The sequence below is a fragment of the Monodelphis domestica genome, chromosome X, assembly GCF_027887165.1.
Source record: "Monodelphis domestica isolate mMonDom1 chromosome X, mMonDom1.pri, whole genome shotgun sequence".
NCBI classification, from domain to species: domain Eukaryota; kingdom Metazoa; phylum Chordata; class Mammalia; order Didelphimorphia; family Didelphidae; genus Monodelphis; species Monodelphis domestica.
In genome coordinates, this window is record NC_077235.1 from 73,146,851 (window position 1) to 73,160,778 (window position 13,928).

General features: G+C 49.4%; 1 protein-coding gene across 1 annotated transcript in view; it reads left to right on the forward strand.

Annotated features, from left to right (window-relative positions):
- The first annotated feature begins 3,818 nt into the window (after positions 1–3,818).
- DUSP9 (dual specificity phosphatase 9) overlaps positions 3,819–13,928 on the forward strand; it is a 31,476-nt gene continuing 21,366 nt past the window's right edge. Inside the window, exon 1 of the mRNA XM_056809643.1 lies at positions 3,819–5,665. Coding sequence (XP_056665621.1) covers positions 5,290–5,665 — 376 coding nt within the window. The 5' untranslated portion in view covers positions 3,819–5,289. The remainder of the gene's footprint in view (positions 5,666–13,928) is intronic.

The following is a 13,928-nucleotide window of genomic DNA, read 5'->3' on the forward strand; positions in this document are numbered from 1 at the left end:
GGGAAATTGCCTCTCTACACTTGAGCATGTCTGAACGATGATGACTCAGGGGGATTAGTCACAGAAAAAAGCCTGCTGGCTGGCCACCTTCTCCCCTTCCCTCCCTCATCCTGTCCTAGCAACAGCGAGGCCCCAGATATGGGGTCAGCTTTGATGCTCAAATGCGAAAGCATCTTCTCAGCTCAGCAGTGTGCTGCGGCACAGACAATGCTGGTGGGGAGGGAGAGGGCCTAGGTTCGAATCCCGCGGCTGCTCATTCCTAGTGGGCTAGGCTCCAGTTTCCCTCCAAGGAAATGGGGGGCCCTCCCTTCTCCTGGGCCGCTGCTTCGCCTCCCCCTGCCCTCCGCGAAGCTCCCCAGGGGAGGGGGTGTCGAAGGAGCGATTGATTGACAGAAAGCATTCGTTCTGCGTTATCTCTGCTGACTTGCCGCTTTGGTCTGGGGTCCCAGCTCAGCCCAAAGTGGACTGTGCACATGGAAGGCATTAGGAGGGGGGCAGTGGCTGCATGGCTTCCTTGTAAGAGCAGGGCTAATGAGCCCAAGGTCACTTGTGAGCCCTGGGTGGGCCAGTCAGTTCCACTCTATGCCCTAGTAGCAGAACCAAGCCGGACCCCGACCCCAGGCCAGTCTCAAACCCTGGCCAAGCCGGCTGTCCGAGACTCCTCCACCCCTCCAGCCCTAGGAGGCTGGGGAGGAGGGAGTGGGGATGGCGCATTGCCCCCATTCAGTGACCACACGGGGGGCTAGAAAATGAACCCTGCCTGTACACACACGCACACTCACACTTTGGGCCTGGGGCGCTGGGGATGGGATGGAGCCCTCCCCCACATTGGGGACCCCGCCGCCCCTCAGCAGAGCCTGGAATGGGGAGGTCTCTGAGGCTCGGGCCGGGTGCTGAATGCAGTGCCCACGTGGAGTTGGGGTGGGGGATATAACTGGAAGAAAGCTAGAAGCCTCCGCAGGATTCAAACTGTTCGCTCAGGTCCCCCCACCCCCCTCTAGAGAGGGGGCGGTGGCAGTGGCAAGTGGCGGGGAGGGGGGCATAGAGAGGAGCGTTAAGAGAGAGAGGGAGGGAGAGGGAGAGGATAGGGAGGGAGAGGAGACAGGGGTGGAGGGAAAGGGAAAGGGAGAGGGAGAGAGAGAGAGAGGGAAAGGGAGAGGGGGAGGGGGGAGAGAGAGAGAGAGAGAGAGGGAGAGAGAGAGAGAGAGAGAGAGATCCAGACAGAGAGAGAAGAGTGAGAGATAGGGAGAAGGGTACCCGGACGAAGAGGAAGTCCTAGAAGGAAGAGACAGACAAAAGAGAAAGAGACAGAAAGAGAGAGTGAGAAGGGAAGGAGAGACCAGGAAAGAGGGAAAGGGAGACTGGGGTGGGGGAGACCAAGGGGAAAGCGAGGGACAGAACGGAGCTAGCCAGTGAGAGGAGTGGGAGACAGTTCGGCTGAGCGTCACAGCGGAGAGCCGGGAGAGGCGCGAGGGAGCCGGAGCTGCCGGAGGCTGGCCGCCCGCCCGCCCGAGTGCCCGAGTGCAGCCCGTGTGCCCGCGGCGGCGGCGGCGGCGGCGGCGGCGACGGCGGCGGCGGCGGCGGCGGCGGCGGCGGCGGTGCGGGTCGCTGCTCCCCGAGGTGCGGAGGAGGAGCCGGAGTCGAGCCGAGCCGGGAGAGGCGGCAGTGGTGGCGGCGGCTGTGGGCTGCTAGCTAGCTCACTCTCTCGTCTGACTGGGAGCGAGGCCACCCGCTGCCCGGAGCTCCGGAGCCCCTCAGCAGCGGCCCCGGTGCCAGCGGCGGAGAGCGGCAGCAGCGCGCCCACCCCCCGGCTTAGGAAACTTCCCCCTGGCGGCGGCGGTGGCGGCAGCGGCGGCGGAGCGCGGCTCTGCACGGAGCCACCAAGGTGAGCGCGCGCCGGGCGGCCCCTCCCTCCCCTCCCCCTACTCCAGTCCCTCTCCGCAGCGGGCAACCACTGGGGGTCTCCCCAAACCCCACCGCGCACTACGGGTCTGGGGCGCCAGGAGCTCGGTGGCCAGCGGGCGGGGCTGCGGGAGGCAAGGGGAGCTGCTTGCATAACCACGACTCGCGGGAGCCTCAACCCCAACACCCACACCTCGACACAACCCAACACCCCCCAGAGTACGCACTCTGCACACCCCGACATCACACACATGCATGCGCCACTCTTTCTCTCTCACACACACACCCCAACGCACACCCTCAGCGCACACCCCTAAACACACCCCCCAGCCCAACCGTCACACTCAAACACACAAACCCAATACCGCTCCCCCCATACCCCCGCATCTCCCAGCACATCCACACCGACAACAAACGTCCACACATGCTCGGAGCCCAGGTGCCCCGTGCCCAAGCACGCACGCCCCCACGGCACACCCCCACAATGCACAGAGTACCTTGCAACCCTACTATTCACTCACATCCTCCATCTTCCAAACAGTCTTTCACCCCCAACGCAGGCCCCTCCAATGTTAACGCACACACTCTATTCAGAGTGGGGGGGGCTCCCCTAAAACATCCGTAAGGTGCCCTCCTCATACACATCCATGGTCAGGCCTTGGGGAAGAAGCATCAGGCCTTTCCCATCCCTGGGCCTCAGGTTCCCCCTCTGAAGCAAGGAGAGGTTGGGCTGGGTGATCTCCAGAGACCCTTCTAGCTCTTTCTGGTCTCACATCTTCCACAGAATCACTGAGGGCCCCTGGGCAGGTCCCTCCCCCTCTCTGTGCCCTCATCTGATCTGCTAAGGCAGGGTGTGAGGTGCGCTTGGCCATGGCCCTTGGGTTCTGGACTCCCCAAGCCCGGGTCCTGTCTAATGCAGCAGACCCCAAAGCCCCTTGGCTGGGCATTAGCGTTGGCTTGTGGGAGGAAAGCCATGCGGGGGAGCAAGGCAGGAGGAGTGTCTGGGGAAGTCAAAGATGCCTCAGGGTTTCTCTCGGTCTGTGCTGCTGCCTCTGTCTCTCTCGGTCTCTCCTTCCTTTCTGCCTTAGTCTGTGTGTGTCTGTTTCTCACAAACTTAGCCATCCATCCTCATGTCATTGAGATGAGGAGATTTTTATGCTTGGGAACCGGGGGGGGGGGGGGGGGGGGGACGAAGGGCCACAGACCTGCTTGTGGGGAAGCCTCCCCAAGCCCCTGCCTCCATGGAAGCCTCAGCCTTTGGCTGGCCACCTCTTCCTTCCTCACACTCCAATTCAACACCCCTTTCTACAGGTTGACTCCCTTCCTCTGTCCTTCCCCACCCCCCACCCCCCTGAAAATTGCCCCAGTGTCCAAAGGAAATAGTTTCCAGGATGGAAGTTGAATGGCAGGGTGCCAGGAAACAGAGGCCCGTGGACACACACACACACACACACACACACACACACACACACATCTGTACATGCCAGCACATCCATGTCCCCCCTGCCCGCCAAGAAGAACATGTAGATGCACATGGATCCACACAGATCCAGATGGGTCCGCATGGGAGTGTGTGTGAGCGTGTGTCCCTCACCACACTTCAGAGACATACACAAGCACATGCAAACTTGTACACGTATCTGCGCCCATCCAGAAGCCAAGGCTCCTTCCTCTTTTTATCTTCCCCCATCCCCCTTTCCCAGCCAACTGGGAAATTCCGGAGCCTTGGGCTCCACCCCGCCCCCCTCCCGTCTCACCTACTGCTTTTCTCATGGAGGAGCTGACCTCAGCTCCTGCCTTGTTTTCTCCAACTCTCCAGGTCTCCGCTGTGGGCCAGGTCAGTGTTGCTGGCTCCAGCCTCCCACCTCAGTCGCCACGTCGGGGGCTACTGAAGGACGCTGCTTCGGTGGGTGGCCTCTCCAAGAGGAGCCATGCAGTCCACCGAGAGCCCAGCCGAGCTCTGAGAGCCCAGCCACCTGGCGCCTCTCCCCTCGGATCCCGCCTCAGATTGCCAGTGCTTTGGGATAACCCAGCAGCCCGCTGGGGCCCCTGGACTCCCCATCACCTCGAAAAACAATACCCCAGCGCCTAGACTAGGGGGAAGAAGGAAATCCTGCCCCTGAGCCACCTCACATCCTTCTGCCTCTGGCTGTTGCGTGGCTCTCCCTCCCCTCGATTCCAGCTGCAGCACATCTGGAAGGACAGTTTCCCCTTCCTCAACTCCTAACCTCCCAGAGGTCCAGACCGCCCCCTCCCCAATTCTCAGGACATCTTCCCCTTGAGCAAGCCACAGACTAGCCCGGACTCAGTTTCCAACGAGTTTTAGTCCTCTTGTGGGCTCTGGGAGAGAAGTCTAACAAACTTCTAGAGAGACCTCAGTCCCCTGAAAACACTGACTTTTCCAATCAAATTTATTTAAGGCCCTGTGGTCAAAGGGTCACATTCCCTCCCCCTGAGAGAAGACAGTCTCTCCTCTTCCCTCTCCAGTGGCCTCTGAGGCCCCATTTCCCCTCTGCAGTATTCCTGTGGGATCAGGGGCTGCTGGGCCCACTCCCTTGGCCTTGAGAATTAGCCTCCCTCCACTGCTCCCCACACACACGCACGCACGGACGCAGGCAGGCAGGCACGCACGATTTTTTTATTCTTTGCCTTACAGAGAACTTGAAGTCCAGAAAAGGACTGCAAAGGAAGGGCCCTCAGATTGGACCCCAGTAGAGGGGCCCTGGCCGTTGGCACGTCCCTCATACCACTGGAGAATTGAGTTTGGGATTCTGGGTGACGGCCTCTTCCCCACCCCCTTGGTGGAGCCTGGAGCTGAGGGGGCAGATTAAGGACGTGGCAGGTGGAAGGAGTTGGGGCTCTGGCCAGAGCCTGGGGGGAGTGGCGCTTCTTCAATAGCCCTGGGGCTACCAAGCCCATTCCCAAAGCTGCTCTGTTGGTCGGAAAGGGAAGTGTGGACCTAGCCAGGAGAGCTGGGAGGCTTCCTAAGGGAGGAGGCTTCCGTTCGCCCTTGGGATCCAGAGGCAGCCGTTTTTGGACAGAGGATGCGTTTCTTCATCCCTTTTTAAGTTACAAAAACATTGTCTTCAGTGCCATTGCCGTCTCTTCCCACTTCCTACCAACCCTGCACTCTCCTCCCTCCCTCCCCACATTCCTACACTTGCCTTCCACCTAGCCGGGCTTGCTGAGCGACTCCCCGGGCTGTTCAGAGAGGGGGCTGAGAGCAAAGTAGGGATGGCCCCTGGCACTCATCCTTCCCTTCTCCTTTGAGTTGCTTGCCACAGACAGAGGAGGGACAGAGAACCAGCCTTGGCCCCCGGGTCATGCACATACCCATCCCTGGCCCCTCTGCGAAGATCAGAGGGAGCTCAGGAATCACCTTTCGTCATGGAGGGGCTTGGAAGGTCACCCCTGTGGCTGAGCAGAGAGCTGGCTGCCCCGCAGCCTCAGCTTCTCCTCCTGGACTGCCGGAGCCGGGAACTCTATGAGTCAGGTCACGTCCAGGGGGCTCTTAGCGTAGCCCTACCAGCCCTGCTGCTTCGGAGGCTGAGGAAGGGGAATCTGTCAGTGGGCTCCCTGCTCCCCAGCCCCCTGCACCAGCAGCGGCAGCCCCAGCAGCCACGGCCGCTGCCCCCTCTGCCCATCCTACTATATGATGAAGGCCGATGTGTCGCGGAGGAAGAAGCGGAGGCGGCCCAATCAGTACTAGCCACCTTGCTCCAGAAGCTGCAAGAGGAAGGCCACCCTGCCTACTATCTACAAGGTAGGTGCCTGGACCAGGGCAGCGGCTCCGGGCGGATTGGGGCGGGGGCCTGGCCGCTGGTGCCTCGAGGAGCACTGACCTTCCGGGGAATGCTGAGGAAAAGCTTTGAGCCCTAGCTCCATCAGGCAGTGACTGCACAAGACTCAGTTGCCTCCTTTGGAAAAGAAGAGAATAGACCCTGTGCCCTGGCCTGCCTACCCTGCCTCCCTTACGGGTCACAGAGCAAAATCCCTGGCAAACCTTGCCTAGGCTCCCTCTACCCTATCCAGCTTGCCAGATCTTATCTCCCTAATTGTGTTTTTCAGGACTGTACCCTGCTCCAGCCCACTCTGCCCAGACTTGCCCCCCCAGCTATGGCCTAGGGGGAGGTTTTCCACGAGAAATTGAAATCAGCTGTCCTTTGCTTAAATCAGATTTCTGAAAAATCAAATTATAGTTTAAATGCAAAGGGGAAGCTGGCAACTTAAAGGAATCCTGTTCTAGGCTTTCTATAAAGTCAAGAATCCTGGGATAAATGGAGGCCTCGTCCCCTAATTTTCTGATCAGAGATGTGGACTCTCATACAAGGTGCATTCTTGTTGGTCTACAATGGCTGAGGAAGGAGTAGGGTGTTCCCACAGATGATCTGATCTTCTGTTTTCCTCTGTGTGGTATATCTGGCATACCAATCACACCCCAGAGCTAGAGGAGGCCTTAGAGCTCATTGAGGCCAACCCCTGCATTTTGTAGCTGAAGACATTGAGGAACAGAGGGGTTAAATGACTTGCCCTCATTCACTCAGCTATTAAAACTTCTTGACTCAAGTGCAGTGCCCCATCCACTATGCCATCTCCATCATTTCATCGGGTTCATGAGGCAGTCACTGAGTCACTAACATACCAATGTTAGCAAGGGTACCCAGCTGGATGGAGCTATGGGGTAGAGATAAACTCCAGTAACTTTGTATGCAGCTGGGTTAGGGGAGAGAGTCAGCAAGTGAATAATAATGCCACAGATCCTGAGTGATCCTTTCCAGGGAGTGTGCAGAAAGGTAAGGCTCTCCATTGAGACAGATGAGCTCTAGCGTTCCTTCAGATTTCTCTCTGTTCTGAGTGGCTATAGCTGCTAATCCTCTGGGGGTGGGGAGCAATGAGGAGTTTGTGTGGTATGTCTGCCTTTCTTAAGAAGTTGGGTTCTAGGCTACTCCAGAACATCAACTAAGATCTTAACAAAGATGAAGTTCAGGCATATCACAGATTCAGCCTAGATCTGCAAATCTGATCCTGAGAAACTAAGTTCAGTCCCCTCTTCCTAGACAGAGGTTGCTTGACAACAGGATATAGAGATAGATACAGACATAGACATAGATATACACAACACAGCTAGATGGCACAGTGAATGCTGGGTCTAGAGTTAAGAAGACCTGAACTGGGGGGCAACGGGGTGTCTCAGTGAATTGACAACCAGGACCAGAGACGGGAGGTCCTGAGTTTCAAATCTGGCCTCAAACACTTCCCAGCTGGGTGACCCTGGGTAACTCCCTTGACTCCCATTGCCTAGCCCTTACCACTCTTCTACCTTAGAACCAATACACAGTATTGATTCTAAGACGGAAGGTAAGTGTTTGTTTTTTTTTTAAAGGAGACCTGGATTTAAATCTGGTCTTGGATACTTCCTAGCTGTATGACCCTGAATAGGTCACTTAACCCTATTTGCCTCAGTTTCCTCATCTGGGAAATGAACTAGGGAAGGAAATGGCAAACTACTCCAGTGTCTTTGCCAAGAAAACCCCCCAGGAGAGGTTAAATCACAGTCAAATGCAACTGAAACTACTGAACAGCAATAACAAATATATATATATATAGAGAGAGAGAGAGAGACAGAGAGACAGAGAGACAGAGAGACAGAGAGAGATTTATAAATATGTGTTCATGTATACTTGACAACAGGCACTTATGGACATATGTATATACACACGACAACAGAGATTGTACATATGTGCAGCTATCTACATGTATGCACTCCCAGTTACGGAGTGCCATATTTTAAAAGCCTTTGGCAGCAGTATTCTAGAGAGCCACAAGGTGGTGATGTGCCCCCCCAAGATCGAATTTGTTTTCTCCCTAAAATAAGATGTTCCCATTTCCCAAAGAAGAGCATTAAGGATCCCCCCTGCTTTGAATAGCTTTTGAATAGCATGAACTACACAGTTAGGACCTTTTCTGTTCTAAACCTGAGGCAGACAGTAAACTGGTTACTGGGGTTCGAGCAGTATCGACTAGGGGCTTCAATCTGGAGAGCCCGATCCCAGCACCCCCTCCCTCCAAGGGACTCAGATGGCTGGAGCTTCCCATGCAGGCTCCTCTTAACTGGAAGCAAAGAGCACTACAATCCAATATGGCCCTTGCTTGTTCGAGCTGTTCAATTTAACAAGCACCGCGTGAGGGTGTGCTGTGTGCGGAGCTGTGCCCAGGGCACGGGCAAGCTCCAAATGTTTAATAAGAACTTCTTGCTCCTTATTATATGAGGTCTCTGACCTCCTGGAACTTACAGTCTAGACTTAGGATATCTGTATATACAAATACCTCAACTGTACTGTTATGTGTAAGAGAATAAGGTGCTATGTGGGACTTGATGGCGGGGAGGGTGCTTAAGAGGTCATTTCTAACTGGGAGGGAACCAATCCTGTAAACATTTATTAAATGCTTACTATATAGGGACAGCTAGGCAGTTCAGTGGAGAGAGCACCAAGACTTGGAGTCAGGAGGATCTGGGTTCAAATCTGGCCTCAGATACTTCTTAGTTGTGTGACCCTGGGCAAGTCATTTAACACCCATTGCCCAGGCCTTACTGCTCTTCTGCCTTAGAACTAATACTTTTATCAATTCTAAGATAGAAGGTAAGGGTTTGGGGGAAGCTCAGTGGAGACATTACCAGACCTAAAGACAGAATGTCCTGAGTTCAAATGTGACTTCAGACACTTGTGTGAACCTGGGCAAGTGACTTAACCCCAAATGACTAGTCCTTTCCACTCTTTCACCTTTGAACTGATATTTTGTATTGATTCTAAGACAGAAGGTAAGGATTTGGGGCAGTTGGGGGGGAGCAGGGTAAGGGCTTAAAAATTCATCCGGAAACAGGTATTTGAGTTGGGCTATAGGATAAGTTTGAACTGAACAGAGAATGGGAGGAGTTGAGGACATTTCAGGCACAGGGCATATTGTGGAGGAAAGACATTGAGGCGAGAAAATACGAATCGCATTTGGGGAAAACATCAAATCATATTTGGCTTGAACTGAAGCAATCAAGGAAGCAGAATCAGAGGAAGTAGAAAACATAAGGTGATGCCAATTTTACTGAACCTGGAGTCGGGAAGACCTAAGTTCAAATCTGCCCTCAGACATGTAAGAGCTGTGCAACCCTGGGCAAGTCACTTAATCCCATCTGCCTCAGTTTCCTAATCTGAAAAGATGAACTGGAGAAGGAATTGGCATAACTCTATACACATGGTGGCAAACCTATGGCACATGGGCCAGAGGGGGCACTCAGAGCCTTCTCTGTGGGCACTCCTGCCATTTGCCTGAGCACAGAGTTCACCAGTCTGTGATACTACTCCAGACTCCTGAATGGCTCCCTATTTCTTATATATAAAATCCAAAATCAGTAATCTGGCATTCAAAGCTTTCTAAAACTTTTTTTGTTGAGTCACTTCTTAGTTGTGTCTGACTCTTGGTGACCTCATTTGGAGTTTTCTGGACAAAGATACTGGAGTAATTTGCCACTTCCTTTTCCAGCTCATTTTACAGAGGGGGAAACTGAGGCAAACTGGAATAAAAGATGTAAGGTGGAAAGGGGGTTATTTTGAAAAGGGCTGGACTTGATTATTTAAGAGTAGTCTCCAGGAATTTAGTTAATTCCAAAGAGATTTATTTACAAAATAAAGAGAAGAATGAAGTAGGAAATCAGAGAGAGGGTAGGGTAAGATATCTAGCCTAAGCACTAAGTAATTTACTCTCAGCCCTCACTGGGCAGGGAGAGTTAGTTTCAGCCGGCTGTGGCAAAGCTGAGGACCCAGGGAAGTATTTCCTGAAGCTGGTCTCTTCAGAAAAAACCAGTAGTTGAGTCAGCTTTTCACTCACCACATGTCAGTCCAGCCAGCAGATTCTTTATCAGCCTCCACTCCAAGTCAAACTCCCAGTAGAGCTCCCAGTAGAACTCTCTCTCTCACAGGAGGTTCCACTCCAAGTCAGAGTTCCAAGTTGAACTGCCCTCAGGCCCCTTTTAAAGGCACTTTCTTTTGCGTCACTTCTCCTAATTTTTATATCTACCAATCACAGTTTGACAGAGACTAAGCAAGTTTGGGGTCTAAGAAATTAGGCAAAGGTCCAAACTTTGGAAATAATATTCGATGTCTAAGGACAAAGATTGGAATGCGAATATCTCCCCTATCCCAGTAGACTAAAGATCTTAGGAAGTGGCACAGATGGCCAGAAAAATAATCTTGAGACAGAATATGTTTTGGTACCCATTTAACCATGAACTTGCTGAACCCCATATGTACTCATGCCCCCTGCTCATTCATTCCTATGGTTTTTTTCCTTTATAAACCCTTTCCCTGTTCAATAAACTTTGCTACAGTAGTAATCAGCTCTGCAGTCCTTCTGACCCCAAAAGATTCTTATCTCTCTGGACTTTTATTTCTTGCTCCTTCCTAAGGGACCCTCGGCCCCTGGTCTGAGCCTTTGGGGCTCCTCTTCTCCCCCCTTTAGGCTCTAACAACAGTTGATGCTTTTACTTTTAGGAGTACCCAGGGACAATCAGTTGATTTTGATTCATCACCCACTATTTCACACGTGGGTCACAGACCTCCCACTTAATGTGTGAAATGGGGTGTTTACACTTTTGGTGATTAAATCTAAAAAACAGGCAGGGGTTACAATTTAATCTTCACAATCAGGAGAGAGTTAATTAATTGCATTGTTATAATCAGGGGAGAGTTAAATTTAATAGTCATAATCCCCCCCATGATCATTGGGAGACTAGTCTCCCCATTGATCATTTAATGTAATCATTTTGTACCCTTAAAAATTTTCTAACTACAGGTGTATATAATATTGCACCTCCTAAGAGGAAACTACAATAGTTACAGATAAGAGAGACAGAAAAAGCAAAACCAATGTTTACTAGGCTCATTAACAAAAAACCAATTGGGGGCAGTCCCCTTTGGCATAAAAGTTTACATTTACAATAAATGTTCAACCCCCTTTAGTTCAATCAATTGCATTCAAAAGTTCATTCTGGATTTTCTGTAGGTTTCTGCAGGCATCTTTCTCCAAATAGTTCATTCTCTGGATTCAAGGAGTTAGCAAGCTTCTTTTCCTGAAATTTTTCTCAAACAAAATTTTAAATCTTGGATTTTTATGAAAATACAATACAATCCTCCCTGAAAAGGGTGTTCACCAACACCTGGATCAACTCAAAATACATGGTTGAGTTATGGGGTGTATGAGTCAATTATCAGAAGGAAAACCAAAAACATAAAAAAGAAAAATAAATAGAAGAAAAATTAAACTTTGGGAGAAATAAAAAATTCAAAATCAGAATCAAAGTATCAAAACTATGTATATAAAATTTCTGAATAAAAAAAGAATAAATTCATAACAGGCCCTTGTATTAGGGTCTAATTAAAGTAAAATTCTGTTTCACAAATCTGTAGGGGGGGGAAAGCAGTAATATTATAAGCCAGAGCTACAGGAAGTTGCCATACTATAAGAGAGAAAAAAGGACTAGATTTTTGTATAAAAGTGAAGTGCCATTCCCTGGTCTAATCTTTCATCATTTCTCAGGAATAGGGGAGCCAGAACAACCAATTGTTAGGTACTTTGATAGAAAGTATTTTACAAGGAGTGTGGTTCAAGGAGTCCTGCATTTTAACATATACCAAGAGCTGTAACCTCGAGTCTCACACTAGGTTCAAGTCCTTTCATATTGATGTAGAAGTTTATCAATCTAGAAGGATCCTCCTGGAATGAGACTCTTAAACCTTTGCTGTGGGTGAGTCTCTCCCTGGTGGTCATCACTATTTTCCTAGTGGTGACTGCTCTCTTTGGAAGGACCCAGAAGCTTTGCAAGTGGAGCAGGGAATGCAAACAAGTTCAATAAAGCAGAATGTTGATATGTGGGGAAAAGGGGGGGGGGGGGGGTCAGGTGGGTAGTGGATTGAGAGCCAGTGCCTAGAAACAGGAGGTCCTGGGTTCAAATTTGGGCTCAGACACTTCCCAGCTGTGTGACCCTGGGCAAGTCATTTAACCCCCATTGCCTAAAAAAAAGTCCATCAATCCCACTTGGATTGGTTTCTTTTTTGACCTGTGTGCTCTTTTTTTGGCACTATGCAGGTTAAGTCCATGCATCTATGGCACTGTAGAGATAAGTCTGTGCTCCTTTTTTGATCCCATTTCCTAGAATAAGATACAATCATTAATCATAGTCCCATAACATTTATCAATAAATGTCAGGTTTCCATAGTCTAAAGCTCTTGGGTATGCATTTATATGCTAAGCAAATGGACATCTTCGCTTATGCTATTGCACAAATAAAAAAAGTTAAAAGAAAATCTCAATAGTGGTGACATGCTTCAAATGCAAAAAAAAAGATAAAAAATTCAAATACTGTATGGCACATGTAGAAAAAAAAACAAAAATGTTAAAAATATATATTTCTTAGTCACAGAGGTACTGTATTCAAAAATCCATTTCTTCTTCTTTGCTACTATGTGGAGGGGAGACAAAACTGGAAAGGGTTAATATCAACAAAAACAATAGAGTCTAAGGGGTACCTCCTTCTGCCCCATGTGGAGGGGCAGTAGCACCCTGAGTATTTCATGGATGAGTTCCACTTAAGTTATACTGTTGAGGGGTTAGTTGGTTTGAGTTATAATTTTCCCAATTTCTATTCCTAGATTTATCAGTCCTAAAATTGCGATCATTATAATCATTATTATAGTTATTTCTATCAGTCCTAAAGTTGTGATTTCTTTAATAATTATTATGGTCATTTCTATAGTTATTATTTCTGTAGTTGTTGAACTGCATATTATTTTTATTGCCTTGAATAAATTTCTGTACTCTATCATCTGTGCCCCTTCTCACAGAAGTGGCAGATAATGAATGGATCGATAGTTAGATTTTTGGAAAGGGGAAAATGCCATTGGTTGAGTATCATGCCCTTTTTCCTGTTTATCAATCCTATTTCTTAAATATTTTAATTCTTTCCCAATTATCTCCATTAAATCATTCGTCTCTTCCTCTTTTTCTTTGTTGCCTTTTGAAACATAAACAGCAGTTTTTCTCAATTCATTAAGATCCATCTCAGGCCACCTTGGGCAATGAGTTCTAAAATAATCCCTGATCACTTTGTAAGATTTATTGACAGTGTCATCTAATTTGTCTTATGTAAATTTCTTTAGAAAGATAAAAATCTAGGTACTGACCCCCAAACTCAATGAGCCTATCCATGAATCTGGAGGGTGTCCCATCATCTTTTTACTTAAGTTTTTCAAATTCTGTCTATTTATCTATGTTTTCGGAATAAGTGCTCTCATTGCAGTTAGAAACAACGATATAATTGTAAATAATCTTCAGATTTGTTATAGTCCCATCTGGGATCCTGCAATGGCCAATGTGCTGCATCTCACCCCTAGATTTTATTAACATGAGAAATTATTTTATTTTTTTCATGTTCCATTAGGAAAGCCTGGAGTCAATTTTCAATGTCTTTGTAAGACAGATCATACTGAAAAAATATGTCAGCCATATTTTTCGTTACCACAAAGGGATCTGCTTCATATGTAGGTACATTTTGTGTCAATTCATTTAAGTCTTGGGGAATAAAAGGTATATGGTGTCTTAGGGTCACCACATCCCACTGCGTCCTATTTTGAGTACTTCCCTTAAGGGGAAAAGGATTTATTTGAATTAGGTAATGGTGAGTCATCTTGGGGAGGAACAGTTTTGTTAGAAGGACAAGATTTCCTTGGGGCTGGAATTGATCATGGGGTGGGAGAAGGAACAGGAGAAGGTGGGATTTCAGGAGAAGGATCAGGGGAAGAAAGGACATTCAAGAGTTGCATAGCATGAGAGAGGTATTTATGAAGCTGAGATATAGGAGAGGGGTCTTCCATCTCTATTTTGGGGGAAGGATTTTTCTCTCTTAGTGGTTCAGGAACAGGTTTGTAAAAATCAGACATGTTTTGGATGGGATCAGTATTTGTCATTTGACCATGTAA